The sequence below is a fragment of the Zeus faber genome, assembly GCF_960531495.2.
Source record: "Zeus faber genome assembly, chromosome: 12".
In the NCBI taxonomy this organism is placed as follows: Eukaryota; Metazoa; Chordata; class Actinopteri; order Zeiformes; family Zeidae; genus Zeus; species Zeus faber.
In genome coordinates this window covers 22,109,210-22,137,204 of record NC_137196.1, presented here as the reverse complement: position 1 = coordinate 22,137,204, position 27,995 = coordinate 22,109,210, and the positions used below count along the sequence as shown (strand labels likewise).

The following is a 27,995-nucleotide window of genomic DNA, read 5'->3' as shown; positions in this document are numbered from 1 at the left end:
GATGGATTTTGTCTTAAAGGTAAATAAGTAATATGTAGGTTCATAAATGTTGCTGATCAATGGCAGTCAGTCCCTGGCTCCTCAATGACTTGTCAATCTCCACTCCAGCCCCGTCCCCTGAACCACGCCGCTCATACTCCCAAACTGGTTTTATTTCGGCTCTGCGAACACCGAGGAACATTCAGCATCCTAACGACCAACGCGGTACGCCTAATGTAGTGTGTGGAAGAAATTCTTCTGCAATGATGGGTGAGGTTAATCTGCCCGCTACAAGAAAACAAAAACTGAGAATATTCAAGATAATTTATTCTGCAGAATAAAGAGAAAGGTTCAGTACTGCTCCAAAGCAGTGTTCAGACCAGTCTGATCTTATTTCTGATCAAGAGGTCTTCATACAACAACAGAGGGTGTGGCTTGGGTCAGAGGTCGTTTACAAGTCTGCGCCCCCCAACTGTCTCCCTGGATGCCAACCTCAAACAGTCAATTCACAGGAACTTGTAAAGGAGCTGGCAGACGCGGATTACAATCCCTTACAATGCACCTCCAGGCTCCCCTGTGGTTATTCCTCATCTCCTTACAAGGTAAACAGGACGAAATGTGATCTGGTTCACCCGTGTTAGAATTGACATTGTAGAGAGAAAGAACATTTCTCGTTACATAAAGTCGGGGGGTTCCTGGGAAAAACAGAGACAATGTTTTAAAAAAAGAAACCCTCTGGAGGTAGAGGCCTTTGACCTCATTCAAAATAAATGATCCAAAGCATTTTTCTCTCACAAGTGTCATCCCCAAAAATATACAAAACCTTGCTGATATTCCCATTGAGTTTTGAAGGTGATCTTCCACAAGTTTGTGTGATTGCACTTCCAAACAGCGTGGCTCTGTATATAGCAATGTTTCCATTGTGCGGTAATTGCCGTTTTTGACCGGAAAAATCCGTTGAAGTCTGACTTATTTAAATCTCTCCGTTTCTCGATATAGAACTAAGCTCCGCCCCCTCCCTCTTGGACCAATTGCGCTTGGAAACGCGCGGAGCGGAGACGGAGCCGCGGCGTCTCGGAAATCTGAAGGGAAACAAAGATGAAGTGTCGTTGGGACACATACATCCGCAGTTTGGCGGTTTTTTTGGGGGGGATATTTAAGTGCCGACCCAAAGCACACTGTAAATAACCACTGTGTAAAATATGTCGACGGGACATACAGACGAAGACGGACAACACCACAAAATGTATTGTTTATTGAAACCTACTTGCCATATATATATATTTTTTTTTTTCATTTGATCAAAATATTATTTTAGTGAAATGTTAATTAAAGCGGCTGCACTTGTTACTGATTGTTCATGAACGTAAATTATTTGCTTTTAAGGAGTAATATTCATAGCTTTTATTTATTTATTATTAAAATAACGTTAACTGACGGGACTTATTTTGTTTTTAATATTCATAAAAAAATTGTACACACCTTCATGCCCTGATGATGTCATTCTCGTTATAGCCTGCTTATCAAATATTTTCAAGCTCAGTAAACACAGATAATATTTTACCAGAATCTCTCCCATTTGCCTGGGGAAATTGAAAACTCCCAGGGCACGCTGACCGCCACCATTTTTTTTTCTAACAGAAACTCCGGTATCTAGATAATATTAGTAGCTACACACAAGTAAAAAAAGGGAGAAGGGACGGAAAATAATCTTGTTCGGCAAAGACTCGCTCTGTGAATCCAGCGGATTTGTCTCCATTTTCCCATCAAAGCCCCCAAACATGGCTGTGATCCTCTTAATGGACCTCTCGAATGGAGATGCCTCACCTCATACCCGCGGCCGGATGAGACTGCTCCCCAGGATGTGTGGTGGTGGAGGGTGATGGAGGGGGCTGTTGGTAGACTAAGTAAGAAAAGAACCATCTGAATTGAGAATAATGAGCGCGGCGCGGGGCAGAGACACCTCACCTGCGGGGGCCGCCGCGTCTCCAAAGGACTCGGCCCTAATTTCCCCGCCTCGCGCGGCGCTACGCGTCCCGCGGATCCGAACCCAGAGCCGGGGAATCATCCGAGACGCGGCGCGCTGCCACTTGAACGACGTGCACAGATTAAGAGCGAGAGAGGCGAGCGTTAACTGGCTCTGCGGTAGGAATGGCGCGGCGCGGGGACGCCCGGGACTTTGAGGGAACGTTTAACGTGATCACAGGCGACGCGAGGATTCGTGTCCTCGCAATTGACTGAAATGGCGGCGGTTAGTCGGTGGAGGTGAATGCCCTTCGGGATCTTTTTTTCTTCTTTTTATTTTTTTAAAAGAAGTCATTTGAATCAGATTCAAGTCCATCAGCAAAATGCAAAAATAATATACTGTATATGGCCCAGGTCTGTCTGTGTGTGTGTGTGTGTGTGTGTGTGTGTGTGCGTGTGTGTGTGTGTGCGTGTGTGTGTGTGCCCACGCTGGCTCAGCTAAAGCTCAGTGGCCTCCCCGCCTGAAGCGGTGGATGCGTTCCTCCTGTCTGACTGGATTGGTTGTGACCCAGTTTGCGCGGGGACAAACCGGCTCATCACTGCTAAATTCCCCGGTAATTGAGGCGACGGCTTAGTGAGGTGAAGAGAGGAGGGAACGGCGGAGGGGCATTCGGGGGAGGGGACTAGCCAGTTAACTTTCACCTCTGGCGGGACCGGTCACGCTCTTAGTCACCGGGAACGATGACTTCACCTGCTATCACCGAATCTGACTTGGGCCGGAGTTGCACGAACAGGCCGCCAGCCCCCCCCCCCCCCCCCCCCCCCCCCCCCCACACACACACACACCAAAAAGCAGTGAATAGTGGTACATCGTGTGGATTAATCTGAATCTAAATGATCCACCGCAGTGCCTCATTTGTTCTCCTCGTGGGTTCTGCTTTTGGAAAGAAACAAACGATTTGGGTCGGAGCTTCTACGCCGAGCCCAGAACCAGCCGTGGGTTTTTAGAGCCGTCCTGGGATGTGTCTTTTTAATTGGCTCCAGCGACTCTCGCTCTCTCTCTCTCTCTCTCTCTCTCTCTGTGAGATTACAGTTTCTCCGGTTATGGCAGCTTCCGCTACACAATAGTCCCAACGGACCCAAAAGAGCTGATTCCAAGTATTTTTCCTTTCTTTTTCTTTTTCTTTTTTCTCCTCTATTAAAAAAAAAAAAAAAAAAAAAAAAAAGAACTCATTCTCCGGTAATCGCAGAACGGTCCCCAGATGCTTTTTTTTATTATTATTTATTTTTTCTTTTTTTGAGCAAGTCAGCCCCTTGTTTGATTAATGCGATGGCGGAGCCCGAGGGGAGCCGCGGTAAAAGGTTTCTCGAGGCGGCTGCCAGGCGTGAAGCTGTCACAACGTCCCGCTGAATAAATTAAGAGAAGTAATTATTTGTTTATACACGTGAAAAATTAATGACAAATACACAAAACAGTCCATTCAGATCACGGCTGGGGATTGTGCGAGCCCGCCGCTGGCACGGCGTTATATAACGGCGGGGCGGTGGAAGGTGTTTCGCTTCCCTTTGTGTTCGGGCACAAATTGCTCGTTCCACAGAATCCGGTGCCGCTGCAGATGAGTCACAGCGCGTTTTGATCTATTTACTTTTATGTGGCAACCAAAGGCGTGCGATTGTTTGTTTGTTTGTTTGTTTCTGATTGAAGGATGAGACAAGATGAGGAAGTTCATGTGTGTCGTCGACAAAAACCCCCCCGAAAGGCTATTTTCAGATATGGGCTGGCTGGTTTGCAACCTTGTACTCACATTGCTTGCTCCGGAACACACATCACACACTGTACGGACTCATGTCATGTCGCACGTGTTCAACGCGGTCGACGCTCAGGCTGCGCCGGACTTAGCAACGCATCGCGGACCGAGCAGCTGAGCGTCCGCGAAAAAGCTTCACGAGAGGAACGCGGGAAACACACTCTTCCGCCTGTTTCATCTCGAGTGGAAGCAGATGGTCTTTATAGGGGAATTTTAAATGTGGATCTGCATCATCTGCGCTCATTCCGCGCGGGGGCCGATCCCTTGTCCGGGGCCGTCTCTGGTTTCAGACCAGAGACTAGCGACTAGGCTGCGTGCAAGGCAACATTTGAGTGTTCATATTTTGTTGACCTATCAGTCTTTCTGCGTCTGGTTTTAAGGTTTTAATATGGAGTAGGAAGTACAGGAGAAATGTTAAAACAGACTATCCTCCCCCACGGAGTCCTGACGACGGAAGTGACGGGGAACATACATTTTACCATTGGCTGTAGTATTTACTCTTTGTATACTATTCGTGCATACTACGGCTACGAAACCCTAATTTGGCCTCGCAAATAGTATACCATGCACTAATAGCAAGATGGTGCTCGATTCCTGAGTAGCTTCCTGACCTGTTCCTTTTTCGGCGTCTCAGCTGGACACTCACGCAGAACAGAAACAGGCAGCACTCCTTCTTCTCCTTCCCCTTCTTCTTCTGTACTTCTCTACTTCGAGCCGTTGGGGTGGGGGTCTTGAGCCTTGATGGCGACGTGCGGGAGTGGCTCGTTTCGAACATGATTGCACTCCAAGGTTCCTGGTTGCGATACAGGCCCCTGATTAGTGGACGATTATCCGCCGAGGTTCGACTCCACAGCCACCTAGGGGAGACGGCCGAGTTTCCACAGGCGGCGCGATAATGAGGGAGCGGAGAGCGCCGTTGTGTGCGGTGGGGGCCTTGAAATGTATAAAACCGCGGATTCCTCAGTTCCAATGTTGTGCCGTGAAGCTGCAGAACGCCTCCTCAGCGCCCGGACTTTAAGGCGGGATGACGGCTGACTAAACCCCCCCGACTTCCCTACCCCACAAAACCCCCGGCGAGGTATTGTTGATGCGGCGCTTTATCAGAGATCCGGGGAAGGCTTTAGAAATCCTTTGTAGCCCCTTCCCCATCACCAGGCGTAACCTTCATCCTCCCGGCATCATTAACTCCGAGGCCGTAATGAGCATGAAAACAACACAAAAAAAAAAAAAAAAAAAATCCATTCCTGGGGCGCGGTGTGCCGCCGGGTGGCGGGGTTTCCATTCCGCTTTATGAATTTTAAATGCAAATCCAAAAAGGCCTTCGCTCTCGGGGGTTCAGGACAAAGTCATACTGTATGTGGAATTATATAGTGCGGGCCTCAGCAATCTTTCAAAAAAAAAAAAATGCATTGAGAAGATGTAGTTTAGCGCAGCGGGTTGGTGTAATGCGCCCCCTTTGTCTTTGACAGATCATGTCATTATCTTTTTCCATTAGAAACCTTTGGGTCTGCGAGGGTCTTTTCCCGCTCGCGGTGAATGTCTTGTCAAGGAAAAGCAACGCGCGCCGGGGTGGCTTGGATCTCATTTGGTGTGCGGGCGCCACGCCGCTGCCGCGGTGTCACATTATCTGATTTCTTATTGTTATAGCAGTCCAGGCGGTGTACCTTGTAACTCAGCGCTGAACAAATACAGGCTTTTAATTTTCTCAATTAACATTTAATTGTATGCTGATTAAATTGGCTTTTAACAGCCCTCGGTAGAATGCATTTAGAAGGAAATGGCAGCAAAGCCGTGTGAACGGCTCCAGCGCTAATGCTCCCGACCCTCCCAGAGACAAGCGTTTCCAGTTAAATATTGATGGCACCTTCGGCTATTCCCTCATGACTCAACGCAAACAGCCAATAAAAGCCGTTCACTTAGTAATGAATTTCTAATTGAGAAAACAGTCATATCAACTTTTAAACAACTCCTTTTTGAAGAAGCGTTAAAACCATGTAAAGACCACGGTTTCATAGAAAGTTGTGAATTATTGTTGTCATTATTACACTTGCTTCAATTATTTAACTATTATAGCTAAGATAATAAGATAAACGTTCTGGGGTTACCACCAAGCGCAAACAAAATCTCCCTTGGAAGGTCCCCCTCCTGTCTTTTTAGGGCGAGCTGCCTGGAGGGGCTCTGACTTATTGTCGGCTATTATTGTCGACGGCCCCCGTGGGACCCCGGTCTCTATAAACTCTTGCCTCCGCGGTGTCCCAGACTCCCATCACCAGCTCGCTTGTTAAACAGACACAAACATTAGTCTAACTCATGTTTCCTCTGAGGCCCTCTCGCCTGCCACCCCCAACCCCCCTCTAATCACTCAACGTGTGTGTGGGCGTGTCCTGCATTGCCGCTCACACACACACACGCACACACGCGCACACACACACACGCACACACACACACGCACACACACACACACGCGCGCGCGCAAAAGACACCGTAGAGAGTTTCACTTCTGGACGGAATGCCGTCTTTAAAGCGTTCTTCTAGAAGTTCGGGGGGAGCTAAAGCGGGGCTTGAATATCTCTGTATTTTAAAGCCTGACTTATCAAAATTGGGGATTTAACGACTCAAAAAGAGTTCAGCCTTAAATTTCATAGCGCTAGATCACGAGGCTCCATCGCTCAAAAAAGGTAATTTTGTGGGCACCCCGTAATGAAATGCAAAAAGAAAATAAATGAAGATTCACTCCTCCCACTGGATAATTTTAAAGATTCAATATTTTAAACAGCGTTTTAACTGGTGTGACTAGTGTATATTGGGTGAGCATCGATTTTGTAATGTGTGACCGAACTGCATTGTCTGTGAGTCTGTTTGTGTAATTTGCTCTCGGGTCTGAGAGATCTCGCCTGATTAAATAAAGATTACAATTAAAAAGGATTTTTGCAGCTCAGCAGGCAATTAAATCCACCGGAATACTTCTTGAATGCTTAAATTCTGCCAAAAACACTTATCTCAGATTAATATCATCCAACTTCAGAACCTAGACTGTATTAAAGTGGTAATCCGTAAGGTTATTTGTTAAAAAAAATAAAAATAAATCCCAGATGTGATATCTACCTATATTTATTTCATTTTTTTAACATGTTAAAAAAAAATCAGACATTCAGTGTATTTGAGTTATGTTGTGTACAGTATTTGCTCCTGTTGGTTCTGCGTTCATTGCTGATGGCGGTTCCGCCCCTCCTGGCAATAATGCAGAGAATGCAAAAACAAAGTTGCAGTTTTCGGAAATTCTGGGACGTAGCGTTAACCACCCAACACAGACGCTCTCATGGATTGCCACTTTAATAGAATAAGTTGCTATTATCGTTACCAGACAGGCCAATGGAACCATGCAGTTCTGCGTACTCCATTTGTTTGTACAGATGATGGTTTACAGAGGGTCATTCAGTCATAACTACCTTTTGGTTTGAGCGCGATGTATCATTAAGACACAGCCTCTCCTTCAGTGATCTACACCTTGCAAATCAACCGACCCGAAAAACCAAGAAGAGGAACAAGAAGACACATTTTAAGGTATCTTGAGGAGGACCGGGCTCGTACCCTCGCTTGCGTGTACCGACAGACAATTCCCCCTTTCTCTCTCGTGTTGGGTTTGCCCCTAGAGGTGGCATGGCCGGCGTCCAACAACATTTCCACGTTTTTTTAATCAGACCTAGACGCGGAACATCTCTTTGTAAAGTTGTAAAATAAATTAACAAACGAGCGCCAGATGTTCGCTGCTGAAACATAGAGGATAACAGAAATTGTCCCCCCCCCCCACCCCGCACTCTCGAATTCCCCACTAGCCGATCGAAAAATAAGTTGGGGTTTGCGTCACATTGAACGCCGCTTTTAAAAAATTGCAACTTCAAAGTGAAACGGTCTGAAGCAAGGATGTAAAAAAAAAAAAAAAAACCTTTTCAAGAGATCTGGAGAGATTTAATTTCATCAGCTCGTCCTTTCAGCAGGCTGGTTGTGGCGCAGAGAGGGGCATTGACGGTAGGGGCATAAAATGCCATTATCAGTCTATTGAAGACTATCTTCTGTAGTCGATTCTTTTCCCTAATGACTATAAAAGCTCAGCACAATGACACTTGGCAGATATGTCCCAGCAGAGAGTGGGCAAAGTGGCTCGTGAAGTAACCAGACATTGTTTGTGTGTCTTGAAACCCCCGAAACGCACTGTTGGAGCACACTCCGCCGGGCTGCACAGAGAAACTGAAACATTTTTGACGCCGGTCGTCAACATATCTATCGCCCGCCCTAAAGCCCCGTTGTCGCATCTCCTACGGTCGAAACGGCAAAAAAAAAAGCGAGACGCGGAGCGTCGGTTTGAAAAGCCCGCGAAATGCACGACGATCAGCCCCCGCATCAGCAACCTCTTCACATCCGGCCTGAGCCGCGGAAATAGAGTGGGTGTATTTGTCAAGTAAATAGTCTCGCTTTAATATCGGGAGTGAAATGTCTGGTGAATTTTTGATCAACCCACATCTATATCCTACGAGCTCTGCGAGACGCTATTCTAATCAAAGCCCTGTCACGCCGTTGGCCCCGCGGTTCTGTTGACAATGGCCCCCCGGGAATTAAGGCTGACTTCCCCTTGGGTCCGAGTTGCTTTAGTGAGGCTCGGCGCAGCGTCATGCTGCGGAACTCTCCCCGTCACCGACACCTATATAGCCTTCGCTTGTTTGATGCCGGGCTTGTCTTTCCGCCGACCCGGCTCATCCATCACGGTAAGTGTGAATGGCGGACAGCGGCGGGGGAGAGGCGGAGGAAGATATCTCCCGGTCGACCCTCCTCTCTCTACATACTTGGTAATCCGTGCCAAGGCTTATCCCTGAATGAAGAATGGAGACCTTGTGCGCAGCGGCGCCAGATGGGGGGAAAATCAACACAGCACACTCCGCCACGACTGCCCCTCAGTAAGATCGATGGCAACGGTAGCGGAGACGGTGGCGAGGGTAATAGAGATAGATAGTTCCTAAACTGTATGGAAATTCTTACCAAAGATTTTTGTTGTCATGACTAAATTGATGTTTTTTTTTTTGTTTGTTTCGTTTTCACAATTATATTAAGTGCTCTGATGATAAGTAGTCTAGGGCTGGGCGATACGGACAAAATCCAATATCACAATATTTTTTTGGACAAATACCTCGATATCAGTCATTTCGATGATATTTTGCAGGTGATTGGTGCTTTCATAAGATATTTACACACAAGGGATATTGGGGGAACAAATAAGCATCAGCGTTGTGGATATCATGACCAAGCAGGTAGATGCTTAATAGAAAAAATAGAACAGTCTGAGGTTCAGAAACTTACATTACTTTACTGTGACGCAGCCTTAAATTTTATCACATATATAAATATATAAATAATATGATATTATATGACATTATACAATATATATATTACGATGACCAAAATCAAAGATGATTTCTAGTCTCATATCACAATATTGATATTACATCGATATATCGCCCAGCCCCTTAATGAGACAATTTTCAATTAAAAAAAATGCCTGTCAAAACTCGCAGTTGGATTGATAAAACTGTCATATTTAATGGCACATATGCAGGGGCATCATGCAAGCCCAAATTCTGGGGGGGGGCAGCATTAGAGCGAGGGGGTGGGGTGGGGGGTGGGGGGAGTTCTACATCTCTTTTCTGACACGTCACGGCAACACGGAGGCGCATACCATTAACGGTGAACAACGTTCCCTTTGTATAGGTTATAATTTATTTTAACATGTATAATGTGGTTTTGAACTACAGAGAACCAGGAAAAAATACAACAATTGCAACAATAGTTCGGATGATTTTGCGCAAAAAAGCTCCGCGGGGGGGTGGGGTGGGGGGCGTCGGGCTGGTGACTTGGAGCTGGGCAGCGTAGCCGGGGCCTGTGCATGCATGAGGCACGTTTCCTCAACTTCTCAATCGTTCTTTTCTCCTATTTCAGTTGTTTCCAATGAAAGACTGGAGAAACGCTCCGCTTTCCCTCTCTTGTCGTATCTGACCGGGGCCGCCACGCACGGAGAAGCCCGGCTGAGCGCGGGTCCGAGCGGTCGGCAACGTGGCGGCGCGTACCGTTAACGGTGAACAATGTTCCCTTTGTATCGATTATTATTTATTTTAACACCTGTAATGTGGTTCTGAACTACTTTCAAAGCCCAAAGTCGTGTATTATAAGCAGACTTGGCAAATCTGTCTGATACCTGCGTGTCATCCTGCAACTTTTGTAAGAAACCAGTACCATGGGGAAAGGGGGCGTGTGACTTTTTGAGGTACGATCTATGACGTTATCAGAACGAAACGTTTGACGCATAATATAAAATGATCACAACTAATAAACAACAAATAAAAAACAATAGTAATAAAATAAAATAAAATTCTGAAAAATCCAGATATCAAAAATCTTGCGGGGTACGTACTCCGCCCCAGCTTGAATTGGCAAGACGCCCCTGCACACTGTACACGTACAGCAAAGCCTCAAAACAACACACACAGTCGACACAAACAGAGCCAGCTGACAGAGGGTTTCGGGTGACGAGGCAGAGCGGTAACAACCGTACAAAACATCACATCGGAGCCGCGCTGGCGATTAACTACACAGTTGGGTTGCCTCGTATTCCACGTAGTTTGGCTGCCTGGCGCTGAACGCCTGCAGGGCCGAGAGTATCCGGGTGACGTCGGCGCTGGACAGCTTGAGCCTGTGGCGGAGCAGGCAGGCGAACAGGTCGACGTGCAGTGCCCCGGGGGGCGAGAGGCGGTTGACCCGGTAGCGCAGCTCCACCAGCTGTAGCAGCGCAGAGTCCTGGGATCCCTGAGTGTACGGGTAGTCGATCTGCAGGATCAGGTCCTGGATGGCCTCCGGGTCGAAGTGCACGCTGTATCCAAACAACTGCATGCTGTTGACCTTCATGTAGCCCCTGTTGCTGACAGGCTCGGTCGCCTCCGGAGGCTCGTAGTACACCGTGGCGTTCCTGGAACCCCCCGTCCCCAAGTCCCTGATCCGGCTCCTCAGGTAGAAATGAACGGTCTCGAAAAAGCTTTTCCATGTATTTCCCAGAGTCAGTGTCCAGTTGTAGCAGTCCAAGGGGATGTCCAGCTTGGTCCTCTCCCAGTCGGGGTAGCCGTGCTGGCCGATGGGCACGGTCCAGCTCTCCGAATGGCTGCCCCCGAAGGGGTTCACAAACAGGGAGAAGGCGGGCTCCAGGGTGCTGTTCTTGGTGAGACACACCTGCAGGGACAAGCCGAGGAGCATGTGCACCCGGTTGGACTTGACCCGGTTGCTCTTCAGCGTGAGCAGCATCCTCTTCCTCCAGGACGGGTCGAACCAGGCGTTGAGGCGCACGTCATTGCTGACGAAGATGCCGTGCAGGGAGATGCGCGGGCTGCGGCGTTGCAGCAGGAAGCGCATCTCCTGGTCCTGCAGGTCCCGGTCGCTCTCCAGGCCCAGGTAGGGGTCGGTGGGGTCGGGCACGGCCGGCCGGCACGCGCCCTGCGTGATGGTGAAGCCCGGGTTGCAGCCGGAGCAGCGCGTGCGGTTCTCGGCAGAGCAGGCGGAGCAGTGGGCCCCGTCGCCCACCCGGCAGGGGACCGGGCGCTGGCACGGCGTCTGCTGGTATGGGCACGAGCAGCTCCAGCTCTCCTCGCTGTACGACCCCACCTGGTTGTTCTCGCTGCAGTACAGGAGCGACAGGACGTAGCTGAACCAGTAGCGCAGAGGCCTGAGGAAAAACACAAACACTATACTGGCGGGGGGCATTCAATGTTCAATCTTTTGCTTGTTTTATTCCCCTGTTATGTTTAATTATGTGCTGAATGGAATAACGCTCAATCCAATCACATTCAAAATCAAAATACCCAAAGTCCTGTCTGTCATTTCACGCATGGCGAATAAATAAACATTCAATTTTTTTCTGCCAAGCTCACAGGCTCAGCTGTTGTTACAGCAGCCAAATAAGGACAAAATGAACATTTTAATCACATGAATTCCCCTTGAGTGGCACAGATGGTTGGTGGAGTAAATGTATGCACACGGGCACACACATAGACACACACACACACACACACACACACAGACACACACACACACACACACACACACACACTGCTCTTTTGTCTCACATATAATGTGTTTTACAATATATTACCTCCATAGCGAGTTATATAAGATCAGTGGTTTAATTAGAGGTAACACCCACCTTTAGTAAATAAATGAATAATAGATATATTAATGGGGTTTCCTCACTGACGTTGCCATATTTCTGTATATGGGCCTCATAGAAGGAATCAAACTCGACTCTACTCAATCGAACTTCGAGGACACATGTTGAATTCCCAGAGCACCAAAATATTTTACGCACGAAAACATGTCTTGTTAATTGCAAGCATTTCGCAAATAAATCAGAATACTAAGTTGTTACGATGGGTTACTCCCCAGCAGAAAAAACAACAAAAACCCAAAACCTACTTCATGGCAGATTGTAACAGCAAAATTTACAACGAGGCTGGATTGTAAGACATTTTCTGATGCTGCAGTGAGGGCTGTGCTGTTTCCAGCTTCGGGGCGATCACAGTGCGAGGGGCGTGTGTCCATTTGGCCGAGACCGATATCATTCGTCTTTTGGCCTCGTTTCCCTCCGGCGCTTCGCCCCCCGCCTCATCCGAGAACCCACTTCTCCTTAAAGCACCTTCTAATAAGCGCAGTTTCGGGCTCCGCTGCACCTTCCCGGGGCCTCGGCCGCGGGAATCGTTTTCGCAACCCGTTCGTTTCGGGGGAGCACTTCAGCGTTAACAGGCTCCCGCACGAATAACCGCCTTACCTCTCCCGGGCGGGGACTATTTTGGGCTGCGTTCGGCACCGCTTGCTGAGGCTGAAGAGCTTGTTAGCCATGCGCCGGGCCTTGCCGAAGAGCTGCTTGCTGCCGGTCTGCAGATGTCTGTAGCGCTGGACGAGGTTGGCATCCATCCTCCACAATTGTTCCACGACAGATGTGTTCATGGCGTAATGGGTTGGCAGTTTGCCCACAAAGCTTTGGAACTCCTCTGGATCGGAAGGAGAACATGAATAAGTAAAGAAAAACTCTGCCTTTGGCTAAGAGCCGCAGGGTAACAATATCCCAAAAAAAAAAAAGGTCTTATTTCCTATTGTTGTCACAGAAAAAATAAACAAAGAGAGAGAGAGAATGTTGAATTTCTGGTGTTGCTGTTCTTACAAGGATGTTGGAGAACAAAGCTTCATTCACTGGCAGGAGATATGTTATTCATAACGCCGGGGCGTGAAAGTAACCGTCGCGATTGACTTTGATATTATTGTCTGAGGGGTGAAAGACAAAAAATAAAAAAAAGATAAAGTAACACGTCAAATATTTTTGAGAACGAAGCTCTTTTGATCCGTCGCGCTTCGAGAAGTCTCACGAGCGCGACACACACACACACACACACTCCGTTCTCCCCGCTAAACAGGAGGCCCCCGCTGGCTGTTTGTGTCAGCGCGTACCTATGACAGCGTCGTCTTCCGACGCGTTCGTGCTCTCTTTCCTCAAAAGAGCCACAAAAACTCGTCAAAAGAAACAATGTCTTTCATTTCCTTTCAAGCGCAACGTCACTTGCGGATTTGTGCTCAATTAAAGTGGTAAACCTTGAACAAATCCCATATTTGATATTTTATTTAGCTGGCGTTCCACGAGCACAGTCGTTCAAAGCATTTGAGTTATGCATGTGCTCCTCCGCACCCCGTTTCCATTGTTGGTGGCGGGGTCTGCCTTCCCCGGCAGGAATGCAAAGATCGGGCGCACGCAATAAGTGAATGGAAACCGGGGCTGGTGGCGATCAGTTAAACTGTGGATACGGATGAACATCCTCATTCAGAAGAACGGCGCAACCCTGGATGAAAAAAAACCCCAAGTGACCGAGAAAAGACAAAACAAATGAAGTGATCGGAAGCTATCGCCGATCAAATTTTCGAGAAAATATTTTGACCACCTCAGCCGCCAAAGCCCAATCCATTTGTGAAGCCCAAAGGTATTTGATCTTCATCGTTGTCCGAGCCAGCGTGCGTGTGTGCGTGCGTGGCTTAAAACGAGTTTCTCACCGGATTCCTCAAACTCCAGGTTGCCCACCCTCCAGGCCTCGGTGATTCTCTTCAGGCTGTTTTCCAGGGATTCCAGGTCCGTGTGGGGACAGTTGCAGTCGGGGAACGCCGGGCTGCAGCGGCACCAGCAGTCGCTGCCCTTGCACACGAAGTGACCCTCGGATTTACAGCCGATGTAGTTGAGGGCGGCCTGGACGAAGCGGCTGCGCAGGTGGGCCGGCAAGATCACCTGCAGCCCTGCAGAGGGAGGGAGTACAGATGAGCCCATTTCATTCGAGGTACGGATTCACAGAAATAATAATGCAATCTCCCGCCGACCCCCCCCCCGGGGGGCCATTTGCCATGGACCTCCAGGAGTCCCGGAAACCACGGTTTGAGAACCACCGCTTTCGGACATTTACGTGTCGTACCTTGAAGCTGAACCTTGTTTTCGGGGCTGTGAACCAGCACGGAGCTCACTGTGTCCAGGTTGTCATAGTTACTGCATCCAAGTGGCCCGGTCCTCGTTTCGGTCACCTGCAAGACGGGGTTATGCAAGACGCGTTGATAACACCTTGATAACGCCTCAGCAACACTCCAATGATGTTCTCTTTCTCCGTAACGTATCATGTGTCAAGTCGACGCGTTCATCTGTTTGCATTTATTCGTCAAACGATGTGTAGTACATGTAAAAAATAAAATAAAAATAAAAAAGTCATAAGATCTTAAACAGAAAATGCTCCCCCCGCTGAGTCGTTCTGCCGTGACTCCATTTGAAAATGATTAGTTACACTTAAGCTATAATGAGAGCTCTGTAATTAGGCAGCCTCCTCCCGCCTTAGGTGGATTAAGTTTGCCTAAAAAGAAAAAAATTTGAAATAAAAAAAATCATTGAGGGGAAAAAAAAACAAAAAAACAAAACAAAACCTGGAGCCGATTACCAGCTCAGCTGCAGTCGGAGAATGTATTACCTTTGGCGAAAAACGGCGGCGCTTAATTTGAAATAATTTGACACTAAAAGACTTTTGAAATCATTTTCTTGTTGGAAAGCCGCTGCCGCACTCGTTCGACTGAAATACCGTTTAGAACAGGTGGTGCTTCACTTATAAACTATTCATAAGCCTCTCTCTCGCTCTCCCTCACTCTTCAATCTGTCTCCACCGCACACACACACACGTGCGCGCGCACGCGCACACACACACACACACACACACACACACACACACACACACACACACACACACACACACACACACACACACACACACACACACACACACACTCTTCAAATTTGGGCTTGCTCGAAAATTAATGGAATAATATGTTGAATCCATCATTTTGATGCATAGCAGCAGTTGAGGAACAGGTTCCTGGTTCGGGTGGAACACTTGTTCTCATCAGCCTCCCCGCACCGCGGCTTGCTCGTCGGACTCATTCATTATTACACCGCCATATCCACTTCAAATGATGAAAGACGCGAAAGGCGCAACCTCCGTTTGACCTCCTCTTCCCTCCACTAACAATGACGGAAACAAAACCCGGCTCTCTCCGGGCCCCGGCGACATCCCAGCGCGTCCACAGGAGGATCAGCCTGCAGTGACATTTTTGTCTTTTGCGATGGTCCACCGTGTCGGATCTTGGTCGGGAGACCGGCAGCACAGCGAGTACGAGGAAATCGTCGATCGCAGCTACAAGAAGCGAGGACAGAAAGCAAAGAGCCTTCACGCCTTCAAAGAGAACTTGGGGGTCCCGGCTCCTCGCGCTCCCGGGGGAGGGAGACGTTCCGTCGATGGAGGGAGCCGAGCCCGTCCGGGGGTGGGGGAGCAGGGGGAGACGGGGAGGTGGTGGTTTGCCGACGCCGACTGTCGGGGCGATTAAAATCGACACCCTGGTGGAGATTGATTAATTTCTAGGTGAAACGTTTTTCTCGCCGCCATTTTGCCTTTTTTTTTTTTTTTTTTTGGGTCACGGTACCCCCTCGAGGAAACGTCAAAAACAGGCCGGGGGTATTGTTGCCGCTGCTCGACCATCCTCTCCACGTTGACACACGTGCACCAGAGAGCACTCTGTCGTCCGACTGGTCGACGTCAAGGAACGCGTCGCGGGAAAGGACAACAACTTCCGACGCGCTGGACTTTTTTCCTGGCTGCGACGCGCGGCGCTCCAGGACGCCACATCGCCGTTCTTCGATGACATCGTGCTACAAGGGGCGGCGACGCCCGTTCATCGTTCCCGGCGTTCATTTTACCGGGCCCGATGGAAGACGGGGCATCACTTTTAGATCATTACTGAACTGACATCGCAACGACTTTGACCACACGCTGCCGAAGCCGCGCCACAAATTCAACGTTTCAATACCGCCCGCCTCATGTAGCTGTGACTTTCTCCCTACTCCCCTCCTGACGGTAACCATGCAACTTCATTTAAAAAGCGATTAAAACGCCTCCACGTCCGGCACCTTTCTCCGCGATAAACGCCGAAAGAAACCCAAGCCGCAAGATGAAGGGGAAAAAAGGGACAAAATCAATCGCGGCGTCCGGGGGTGTTTTAGAAACCCCCCCAGAACGCGCGCAGCGCGCGACGCGCGTACCCGTATGGCGGTGGAGGCGATCTGGAGGTGGTGCAGCCTGCGCAGGGTGCTCTCTCTGTCGGTGAAGTAGGAGGCGGCCAGGTGGTACAGGGCCTCCAGGGTGACGGGGCCCGTGGCGTTGCCGGAGTGAGCGGCGGCGGCCTCGGCCCGAGAGGGGGGGCCCGCCTCCTGGCTCAGCCTCCTTTTGTCCACGAATATGGTCAGAGACTCCTCCCCTGGGGACGGAGAGAAGAGGCGGAGGAGGAAGAAGAGGAAGAGTAAGACGAAGGAGCTTCATTAGTGGCCAGTGGCACTAATCGCTGTTCATTAGCTTGGGCTCGCACAAGTTGGATTCATTTGATGTCATTTGTTGAGTGTTTGAGAGAGAACGAGAACGACGAGATGATCTGAGGCTGATGATCAGGCTCTTAAATGATCTTGTGACGGTCAGTTAATGATTAAAAAAACCCGAGAGGGATCTACAGCCCCCCGGGGGGCACCAAGGAGGACCCGGCATGTTCAGCACTGAAGGCACAGGATTTCTTGTCGTTAGACGTGGCATCATTTCAATTCTGTCATTAAAAATGTCTCATTTTGCCGGCTTTATTGTGCTTCCAATTTTTCCAATCAAACAAACAAACAAATCAATCAATCAAACAACCAATAGACAAACACACGGAAAATAAATAAATAAATGAACAGATTAAAAAAAAAAATTTAAGTAGTCATCCTTAAAATTGTCTGTGTTCCAGAATTCCATTGGAAATTATAAATCAGCAATGTCTCTGTTAATAAGGCCTCCGCACCGTACCTCCTAGAGTGGCGGAGAGGAGCAGGTGGGTTCCATATTTCTCGATGATGTTCTCCGTGATTGTCTGCAGGCTCGGCCGCCGTCCCAGCTGCCGAACAGCCTGAGCGAATTCGGGATCGAGGGGCGGGGCCAGGTCACCGCGGCCGGTGAGGGAGTCCTGCTTCTGCACCACCAGACTGTTGACTTTCCATCGGCCAAACTCCCTGGAAACACACACACACGCACACGCACACGCACACACACACACACACACACACACACACACACACACACACACACACACACACACACACACACACACACAACAAGCACACATTCATATGACATTCATTGACAAAAAAAGCCTAAAAGATCTATTTGTTCATAGTCTTTTTTGGCTTTCCTTCATAAGAGCTCTGCATTACTTTTCTAAAGATTTCAAATGTTTGGATGGATGTTTTTTTTTTTTTTTTTTTTTTCTTTCTTTTTCTTTTGAGCACAACCTTGCTCTGTGGCTGCCATGGCAACGGTCAGCTTTTTACATTTCTTGAGTTCCCGGTTCCTTTTCCGTTCCTTTCTCTATATTGGCGTGAGAATAATGAGAATAATTCCAGCAGTTTAGCACAAACAGTGCGTTAGACATCTCTCGCCACACACTGGAGATCCAACTGCCTACTCTCCTGTTTTCCAGTAAATACCCTGGGATACGTGGGAAGGTGTTGATTCAACATACAAAGAATTTAAAATAAATTGCAGTCAAGTATCACAACTACTTAAACATCCCATCCTCATATTTTGATTTTCATTTTAATTGAGGCAAATAACTTCTGATAGCACCAAAGGTTTGAAATTTCAAGCCCTTAGTAAAATGGTACTTCTTCTGCCTCTTTGTGCCTGAGCGACTACAGCCTTTTTATGACCAGTGTATTGATCAAATCAGATCATCTTTTGCAGGTGACCACTCAAAACTATGGTTTGAGTGGTCACAAATACAGTACTTGATATTCACCACGAGGAGGAGGCTGCAGGGCTGATCCAAATATAGCTGTGTTGGTTCCTAATGTGTCTCCTTAGCATTGCCAAAATGCTGTTTGTCTGCCATGTTAGTGCTGTGCGAATGGTAATGACCAATTTGCCAAAAACATCAAGATGGGGGACTTGAAAAATTTGTTGTGTTCGTATCAAGGTTGATACTGTGACAGTTAAGAGAACAATCACAGATGAGATCATATCTACAGCGTAAGCTCCGCCCCGCGGCCCAGTTCTGAAGTGGCCCAAACAAGGCGAGAATCTAAAAATATTTGAAATATGAAATAAACTATTCAAAATATTAAATGAACATTTTACTGTTGATGGTATAGTTTAGGAAATAAATGCATACACAAAATCCTGCAAATATTTCATATGAATCTCATATTACTGTAGTAGTGTGGTTGAGAATTGGGTTAGTTTACCACTGGTTGCCATGGTGTTGCTAATGCATGGCTTTAAAAACCACGACCCCATTTTCCATTTGGAGGAAAACTGAGGAGGAAATAAGGACATCAAATTAGCTGCTGGTTGCCTTAATGCATTCATTTCTAATGGAGAAAGTGTTGATAGTGCATTGACAACCGTTTCCTCGTGTTTTTGGCGGCCTCAAACTCACTTGTATAAAAATAATTACACTTGCAGGTGTTCCAGATGGATTTGATGGAGTAAAATATTTGTAACCAAAACAAAATATTTAGATACAAGTGTGGTGTGGGGGTGGTGTGGTTTGAGCAGCCACACCTGATCTGGGTCTAGGTAATTGGGGACCCAGGATCAGTGTGGCTGCATTCCTGTTGCTCGTTGGTTGATCTAACGGGCAACAGGTAAAATCCCCATCCCCACACTCACTCAGGAGAGGAGCCCTTGTCATGACACATGTCCATGTGCTCCAGGGCTTGTTCCATCTAGCCCACTCTCTACAATAAACTGTGTGTCTGAAACCCCGTCGCCTGTGTCTCTGTAACGGAGGTCCCTGAAAACCGCACGCCACTTGGGTGGCGTGCGGTTGGAGAAACTGCCACACTGGCACCTAAACGGGGACTCTCCGGCACAGGGAAGGGACACAGCACCAGCCCTCTACCAACTGGCAGCAGCAGCAGCCAGGGTGTCCGGCGGAAGACTGGGAGAGAAGCAGCCGCAGCAACCACCACGGGTAACCGCTGGCAGCTAGCTACTCCGCCCAGCAGCCACTCAGCAGCCAGCAGCAGCCAGCGGCCCAGGAGCCCTTCCAAGTTTACCAAGATAACAGACGTCACGGAAACATGGTGGCACGCACCACTGACGGTGAACAACATTGTCTTTGTGTGGATTTTAAAACACTTCTACTGTCGTTTTCAACTACTCTGCAGCTTCCCTTGGAACCCAGCATCACTTGCTGCTGCCTCTCGACCTGATGCGAACTTGGGAGTTTCCAACCCACCGTAACCAGAGCGTGGTCATTAGTCTTTACCAACCATGGCACCAGAACGGGTGGAATAGATAATGAGTGAAACCAGCTGTTTCCACCAAAAAAGAACGAAACAGAAAGCGCAAACGCGGATGCCCACAATCGAAAGAAATCCCCCATCCGTGTCCATATATGGTCAATGAAATCATGGCAACCCCTAGCCACAGCTTGCAGCTTGTCCGCTTATGATAGTAAAATAAAATAGTGCGCTCCGACTCAATAAATTATCATATATTTTACAATATTTCCACTTGATTTGTTTACTTGAGAGGGAAGAAAAGAGCACTGGCAGCTTGTGAGAAGTGCTGGAGCACAAGAAAAAGTCCCTGTACGCCAAAGAGTAAAGCGTAGTAGTGCCGGTCCTGCACACTGGTGAGTATCGGCCTATTTCAAGCACTGGTTCGATTCCATTTATTCAACAATCTGCTTTTATTCTCACTATAAAGGTGCGAACATGTGAATTGGAATCACTTTGCCTAATTATCCACTAGATAAATAGTGGATAGTTGTCAGGTCGTCCTTATCACATTCATGTTGCCTTTTCTTAAACATAGTGGTGTAGTAGATGTGCAGGCTAGTTTTTTAAGAAGCCTTGAACATCTAACAGGCGCTAAAAGCCTTTGCCTGAGTCACGGTAATACATATTGTGTAGAAAGTCTATGCCCATGGGAAAGTCAAAACAACACTTTGTTAAAAATATTTCAATCAATTCACCTTTCTATGGTTTCAGAGCTGTTGTTATTTGGCTGATTAGCTGTGGACGGGCCTTGTGGCCTAGTGACATGTCAAGTTGAACTCTGCATTCAGGCCCCAAATGGAGGCCATTATTTAAACATTATTCTCTCAAGGTCTCTCTCCCTCCCTCATGGCACAAGCCAATTTTGGCTCTGGAGGGGCTGTCCGCTGCACTATGTACCTCGACTATGCATGGGATGAAATCAAATCAGCGGCTGTTATAAGCACAGGAGCACAGTGCTGAGAGCGTCATTACGGCCAATCATCAAAAGTGTCTCTCTCTGACGTAGATTAGGCACAAAGTGGAGCCACCAGCCAGTGCGCGATGGATGCGCGCTGGTTATCGTACATGCCTGGTTCTCTGACCTGTAGGCAAATGTGAAGCATCGGAGATATCAATAGGAGGGGGTTCGTTTGGAACCTGGAATTTTGGTCTATACACATTTGAACAGAAAAGCAGATTGGTGCATTACTCCTATTGACGGATCAGTATACACAGCCTTATGAGGAGAGGAATCAGTTCAAACCACCATACACTGTGTCTTTCTGCTCTTAAATCGCAAAATTCCATACCAGCATACTATTTCGGATGCCAGGTTTGCATGTGAGCCTTTTTAGTATGTCCGCAACCGCTAGCATGCATCAAATAGCATACCAAAAGTACCAGGAATACTAATCTGCTGAAATATCAGAGTATGCAATCACCGCACACTATAGCAAACGTTTGATCCCAAAGTGCTGAGAGGAAGCGGAGCGGCCATACGAAAAATCCATTGTTGTGCAATGTTTTTTACTCAGATACGCAAGTAGGCCTACGCTGGATAGTGTGTGTAATATGCAATAAGTAGCGAGTAGTATGCGATTCCAGACGCAGTAATGGACACTACTCAGTCATGCAGCAGAGCATAGCATACACTATAAAACATTTATTCCTTTCATGCCACATTTTCTTAATGTGTAGTACACAAAGGATCCAGGGAGATTAGAGATGAGAGAGCATGCATGAACAGTGAGAGGCAGAGTGCTGTGGGGAACCTCCACACAGTCACACAGTCAGGCTGCTTGGAATAAATATCTAGACCCAAGCAGAAAAAAAATAGAAAGAAAAAAGACAAGAAAAGAGAAAACAAAGAAAAAAATATTCCAATGCAAAAAAAAGAAAAGGAAAATATTCATGGAAAAGGGAAGTAATATTTAAATCGTCCCAGACAATATATATATATATATATATATATATATATTTTTTTTTTATTTAAAAAGAAAATAAAAATAAATAAAAACCCAAGGATCAAAAGGAATCCAAAGGAAACACAATATAAAGATAAGAATATAATATTTGTGTCACACTGAAAACTGAAAAAAATGGTGTAAAAAAATCAAGATCATGTAGGCTATTTAGTGCTGAAGAAAACTCTTCTACACACACACACACACACGCACGCAATCACACACACACACACACACACACGCACGCACGCGCGCACACACACACACACACACACACACACACACACACACACACACACACACACACACACACACACACACACACACACACACACACACACACACACACACGCAGGCACGCTCACCTGTAGATCTTGTATCTGGTGCTGAAGCCCTGCTTGTATCTTTCCACCGACTCGGTGAACTCCTGGGACTGGTGGAATGGCCCTTTATCTGACAGCAGCCAGCCCAGGGACCCGCCGCCGGGCCCGGGTTCCGCGGGTCCGGCTCCGGGTCCCGCGGGTCCGGCTCCGACGGCAGCAGCGCCGGCCAAGCAGCAGAGCAGGAAGCCCGGAGCCACCGCGTCCCATCGTGCGGACACACTGACCCGTCTAAGAGCGATTCCCTGGCCGCCCATGCTTCACCCAGTGACTCTTCATTCTCCCCAAACTTGCGCCGTGTCCTGCGTGGACGGGGTCAGCCCACCGCGGATCGGATGTGAGCAGACGTGCAGGGCGGAAAAAGGGGGAAACATTTATTTTCTCACACGCACTTGACACACGGACAACGCACCAGGCAACGACGCAGGCTAAAGGCGTGTCATGAAACGTCCACTTTACCTGTTTCTTGCAACGCGGAGAAACAGGAACGCGCGCGTCTTCCAACGGGTGGATTCCTCCGGCGCGGCGGCTCCGTCCCCTGCGTAAAACGGCGGAGAGACGAGGAGCCTCCGCGAGTCCGGGCGGCGGACCACTTTCCCCGAAACTCAACTTCACATCTGGCAGCGATCCGGCGGCGTCGTGGACGTCGCCAAAATAAACCCGCCCCGCTCGACAACGGTCCACGAGGCAGGGTGAGAAGTTAGGCTCGGGCACCGAATAAAGACGCGAATGAGAAAAATAAATTAAAAAAAATACATTCGATTAAAAATGTAACATTTAAATTCACATTGGCCGGAATGCATTTGCATGAAATAGTAATAGTTACTTAACTGTCATATGCATGCAAACATACACCTGTCTCGGTAGCGTTCCCTCCCAAATGTTTGGAGCAGACTGGGGCTTCTGCCTCGTCTGCTTCAAGTGGCAGAATTTTTTTTTTTTTTTTTTCTCCAAGAGGGATGAACTCAATTCAATTAAATTCAATTCAATTCAATACAATACAACTTTATTAATCCACAAAGGCAATTTGATTTTAGGCATAAGTAAAAAAAAAAAAAAAAAAGACAGGAAACAGACACACACAGACAGATAATTACAAGCAAAAGAGCTGTTTTGGGACTATGTTGGACCAATGGTGCAATTGCATAAAAAAGAAAGTCAAAATAAAACAAAAATAATAATAAATGAATGAGGAACACTCCACATGGCAGAGAAGCATTTAAGTATTTAACACGCAAAGCTCCAGATCGAGCACAGAATTGTCCCTCAGTTCCTTGTTCCCCAGGCGGATGGCTTCTGGAATGAACGATGCTCTGTGCCGGTTGGTAGAGCACCTGGGGAGGCATAGGCGGCGCCCGAGAGCGAGCATCTGGGACAGGGAGTGAAGGACATGGGTACCATCCCCCATGATGTCATGGACCTTTGCCCTGATCCCGCTGCTCATGGAATGAGGCTAGGCTTTCGGAGGGGATTTTGGACACTGATTGAATTCAGTTTCCTGGGGAAGTATTGATGTCGGTGGGATCTCTTGATTACGGCTTTTGTCTTTTTCGATCAAACTCCAACGTGTTATCAACATCCACCTCCTCGCCGTGTATGACCGCTGGGTCCGTCCTCGGGGGCTTCCTCCCGAAATCGATGACCATCACCTTGGTCTCGGCGACGTTCAACTCCAGCAGTGCATTGTCCCACCACTCCGTGAAATCATGGAGGGCGGGGCCATGTTTCTGTTCAGACCCCAAGAGGAGCAGGAGGAGGACCGTGTTGCAGTGCTTTCTCTTAAGGTTACTGCCCAACTGAATGCAATTTCAGAGAAAAGCGTGCGAGGACGATGATGATGATGATGGGGACGATGATGGTGGTGATGATGATAATGGTGTTGATGATGATGATGATGGGGGTGGTGGCTCGATCTCGTCTCCTTCATCACTCCCTAACCCCATCATCCCTTATCCCATAATCATTATTTGCGAACAGCGTGTTCCTCTGTGAAGATGTGAAGAAGGAACTTTGACAATGGTGTAAGAGCCTGATCATATCCAAACCATTAGGTTTGGGCTTTTAATGCTTTACGACTGACACAGCGTGTTCTATTATCCCCCCTGCCACTCACAAGTTTGCATTCATTATTTTGAACAGATTTGGAGAAAGGCTATGAAACAGATGTTTGATGGGATTGTGATTTACTCTTGTTGAATTTAATAACACGTATATTGTAGTGACACACTAGTGGCGACACCAGGGTTTCCCAAACTCAGGTCTGCGGCTCCCGAGGGGCCGGTGAAGGAATTGCAGGTGTTTTGCAGCAAAAATGTTTGAATTATTATTATGTTTTTTACATTTTGTAATTTTGGTGTGGGGATGTTATGGTTTGAGCAGCCACATCTGACCTGTATCTAGATAATTGGGCACCCAGGATCAGTGTGGTTGCATATGTGTTGCTCGTTGGTTGGTCTAACGGGCGACAGGTAAAACCCCCATCCCCACACACACGCACACTCAAGAGAGGAGCCCTTGTCATGACACGTGTCCATCTGCCCCTGGGCTTATTCCAACTAGCCAACTCTTGACAGTTAACTGTGTGTCTATAACCCCGTTGTCTGTGTCTCTGTGCTGGGGGTCCCTGAATATGCCACTTGGATGGCACGTGGCAGGCGAAACTGCCACGCTGGCACCTGAACATTACATTACATTACATTGCATTTAGCAGACGCTTTTATCCAAAGCGACTTACAATTATTCAAACACCGACGGACGCAGCCATCAGGAGCAATTAGTGGTTAAGTGTCTTGCTCAAGGACACTACAGCATGCTAGCAGGAGGAGCCTGGGATCGAACCAGCAACCTTTAGATTACTAGACGACCAGCTCTACCTCCTGAGCTACCGTCCCGGGTACATCGGCACAGAGACACAGACGACGGCGTTGTAGACACACAGTTAACTGTCAAGAGTTGGCTAGTTGGAATAAGCCCAGGGGCAGATGGACACGTGTCATGACAGGGGCTCCTCTCTTGAGTGAGTGTGGGGGTGGGGTCTTTACCTGCTGCTCGTTAGGCCAACCAACGAGCAACAGGTACGCAGCCACTCTGATCCTGGGTCCCCAATTATCAAGATCAAGGTCACGTGTGGCTGCTCAAACCACACCTTCCCCACACCACATAATAAGATATATATGTATCCAAAAATATGTAAACTCACCCTCACTAATGAAGTAACTTTTATTTTGGCTGGGCAATAAGCGCTTTTTGTCAGCAAGGTTTAATATAAATGTTATATTTGTGTAACCTAATAGTGGACCCCACACAATCCACACAACAGTTTATTATAGGAAGATAATATACATACAGTATTTAAATACATTATATCATATATATGTATATTTATATATATATATATATATATACAGTATAGGGTGAGAGAGAGAGAGAGAGAGAGAGAGAGAGAGAGGGGTGGGAGGGGAGGGGGACGAAATACTTAAGTAAATAGTGGTAGGAAATGATATGCACTGTTCAATTCTACTATCCCTGGCGTTTGCAGCCTATAGTCTGAGCAGAAATCATAGCGTTAATGGATGGTGTGATGGCATTCCCACTGTGACGGCTGAAACAAGAAGCGGAACAGATGTTGATTAAAATTTTTCCTGTCGCCTTTTTCTTGTAGTAACAGCTACTTGACATCTAGTTGACACATTTGGTTTTTTTCAAGTTCAGCTTCCAAGATAACAACCATAACAATGTGTAGGCATTCAGGATGTCAGTGTGATATTTCTGTGCGCAAGTGCGTTTGGTGTGCGTGCGTGCGTGCGTTTGGCGTGCGTGCGTGCGTGCGTTTGGCGTGCGTGCGTGCGTATGTGTGTGTGTGTGTGTGAGAGAGAGAGACAATGGTGACATATCGGGGGGCAGGTACAGCACAGCCTGAGAATCTCTAATTAGACACTTATGTGTTATCCCTATGGGAAAACAAGAATGGCGTGACAGAGGTTGTTTGATTCTTGTTTTATAATTTATGAGTGTATCCTGTGTACGGTGGGGGCCTTGTGTGGCCCTTTTCAAGTCTCCTGGCTCCGCGCTTGTCATTCACAGCGTGGATCCCATTGACGAAGCCGCTCTCCTGCTAAATGATCTGCGAAGAGCCAACGTCTGTTCCGCGCTACAATGCCGAATCGATACTCCGCTGCCATCGATTCGTCTCGCTTCCACGTTATTTGGCGAGCGGGGCAAACGTCGAGGGACTCATTCGTATTCAAACTCAAATTGAGACAGTCAGTTCAATAACAAGAGGGCCCGTCGCTTCAAAGCCCCTTAATAACGATGGTCTCCGTCACCCTGGACAATCTGACGCTCCTGTGTTGAGGGCGGCCGTTCCTCCCGACATCTTCAGCCATCGGGATCTCTGATGATATGGAAGCCTGCAGCATATCGCCTGCCTGTACAACAATAAAAGGAGCACAGGACTATTCAGGCTGTAATGTAATTTATGTGCCACGGGGCGGGGGACGGGGGCAAAAATAAAATAAAAAGGATGGAAATTAAATGAGCTTTTCCCTAGGAGTTGCAGATTGTTATAGTCTCTGGAAATCTGGGTCTTTGTTGCATGTGCACACAGTAATATAAAAGTTCCAACCCCTTTCTTTCTTTCTTTCTTTCTTTCTTTCTTTCCCCCTCCCCTCCCCCCTTTCTCTGGCCCCCCGCCGCCTGCTGCGCTTCAGGACGTCTCTCGCTGCGTTTGATTATCTGCAAACCGTCCCTGGGCGGCGGCGGTAGTGTGAGCACGGAGAATTGCGGAGCTGCCAATGCACGTGGAGGGTGATGTGAGGGAGCCTGACGTGGCCTTGGTGTGAATTCGCCTCGAACCCAAACGCCGGCGGCCACGTAGCATGCAATGTGCCAAAGCAATCACCATCTAAAGAATGACGTCGTGCTTTTCTCTCTCTCTCTCTAGTAGAGAATGTGGGGGGTGGTGGTGGCGGTGGTGGGGTGTATCCGTACCTTGTAATATGATGTGAAGACGCTGGCACGGCGCCAGCGCCGGCCATGTGACTTGGTCTTTGAAAGATGTGCGGCATAGTTAGTTGTTGGCACGGACGCTCTTCTCTCTTTTCCAGAAATTACCGTTCTTTTTCTCAAGTGCGGCGTTATCTTTCGCAGAGTTTGTACCGCGCCCTCCTGTTGCAACCGATAACGCGTTGCCGCTCTCTCCTGACTAGGAATGCGTCTGCTAAGTAATTGCTTTTCGGGTACGCTCATTGTGTGAGATTGAATTGCAGCTGATGAGTAAAGCGTAAACCAGATCATGGGCCACACTTGTGCTGTACTCCCATTGTTCTTTAAAATTGTCTACAAATGGGAAGCCAGAGCAAGTTGGCAGGTGGAGAACGTGAAAGTCAGGCTAAAATGGAATGGATGATGAAGCCTCGGCGACGCTAATTCCATTTAACCCCGGAGCGAATTTATGGATTATCCCCAAACCTCTCTGGCGTTTGTAAATGGCAAGCGTCGGACAAGGTGTGTGTGAAAATCTTAAAAAATGAAAATAAAATGTTTTGTGCTGTGGATGTGGAGGTTCACGAAAAACATGATGGATTCCTTTTCAAAACAACTGAGGTGGTGAAATGCAAGAGGTTAGTTCATTGATTATCTTTAATACTTAAATACATAGTGGGGATATTTGCGGACTTTTTGTTTTCTGGTAATATACAGTGGGGCAAAAAAGTATTTAGTCAGCCACCAATTGTGCAAGTTCTCCCACTTAAAAAGATGAGAGAGGCCTGTAATTTTCATCATAGGTACACTTCGACTATGAGAGACAGAATGGGGGGAAAGAATCCAGGAAATCACATTGTAGGATTTTTAATGAATTAATTGGTAAATTCCTTGGTAAAATAAGTATTTGGTCACCTACAAACAAGCAAGATTTCTGGCTTTCACAGACCTGTAACTTTTTCTTTAAGAGGCT

General features: G+C 47.6%; 1 protein-coding gene across 1 annotated transcript; it reads right to left on the bottom strand.

The window, feature by feature from the left end:
- Positions 1–10,382: 10,382 nt before the first annotated feature.
- On the bottom strand, positions 10,383–22,296 carry LOC307237684 (BMP/retinoic acid-inducible neural-specific protein 3-like; the record flags this gene model as incomplete). Its single annotated transcript, XM_080010444.1, has 7 exons — positions 10,383–11,511; positions 12,610–12,832; positions 13,881–14,117; positions 14,291–14,396; positions 16,450–16,664; positions 17,240–17,442; positions 22,025–22,296. 7 exons carry the CDS (start codon positions 22,294–22,296, stop codon positions 10,383–10,385), a joined length of 2,385 nt encoding a protein of 794 aa, XP_079866570.1.
- Between the last annotated feature and the right edge of the window lie 5,699 nt (positions 22,297–27,995).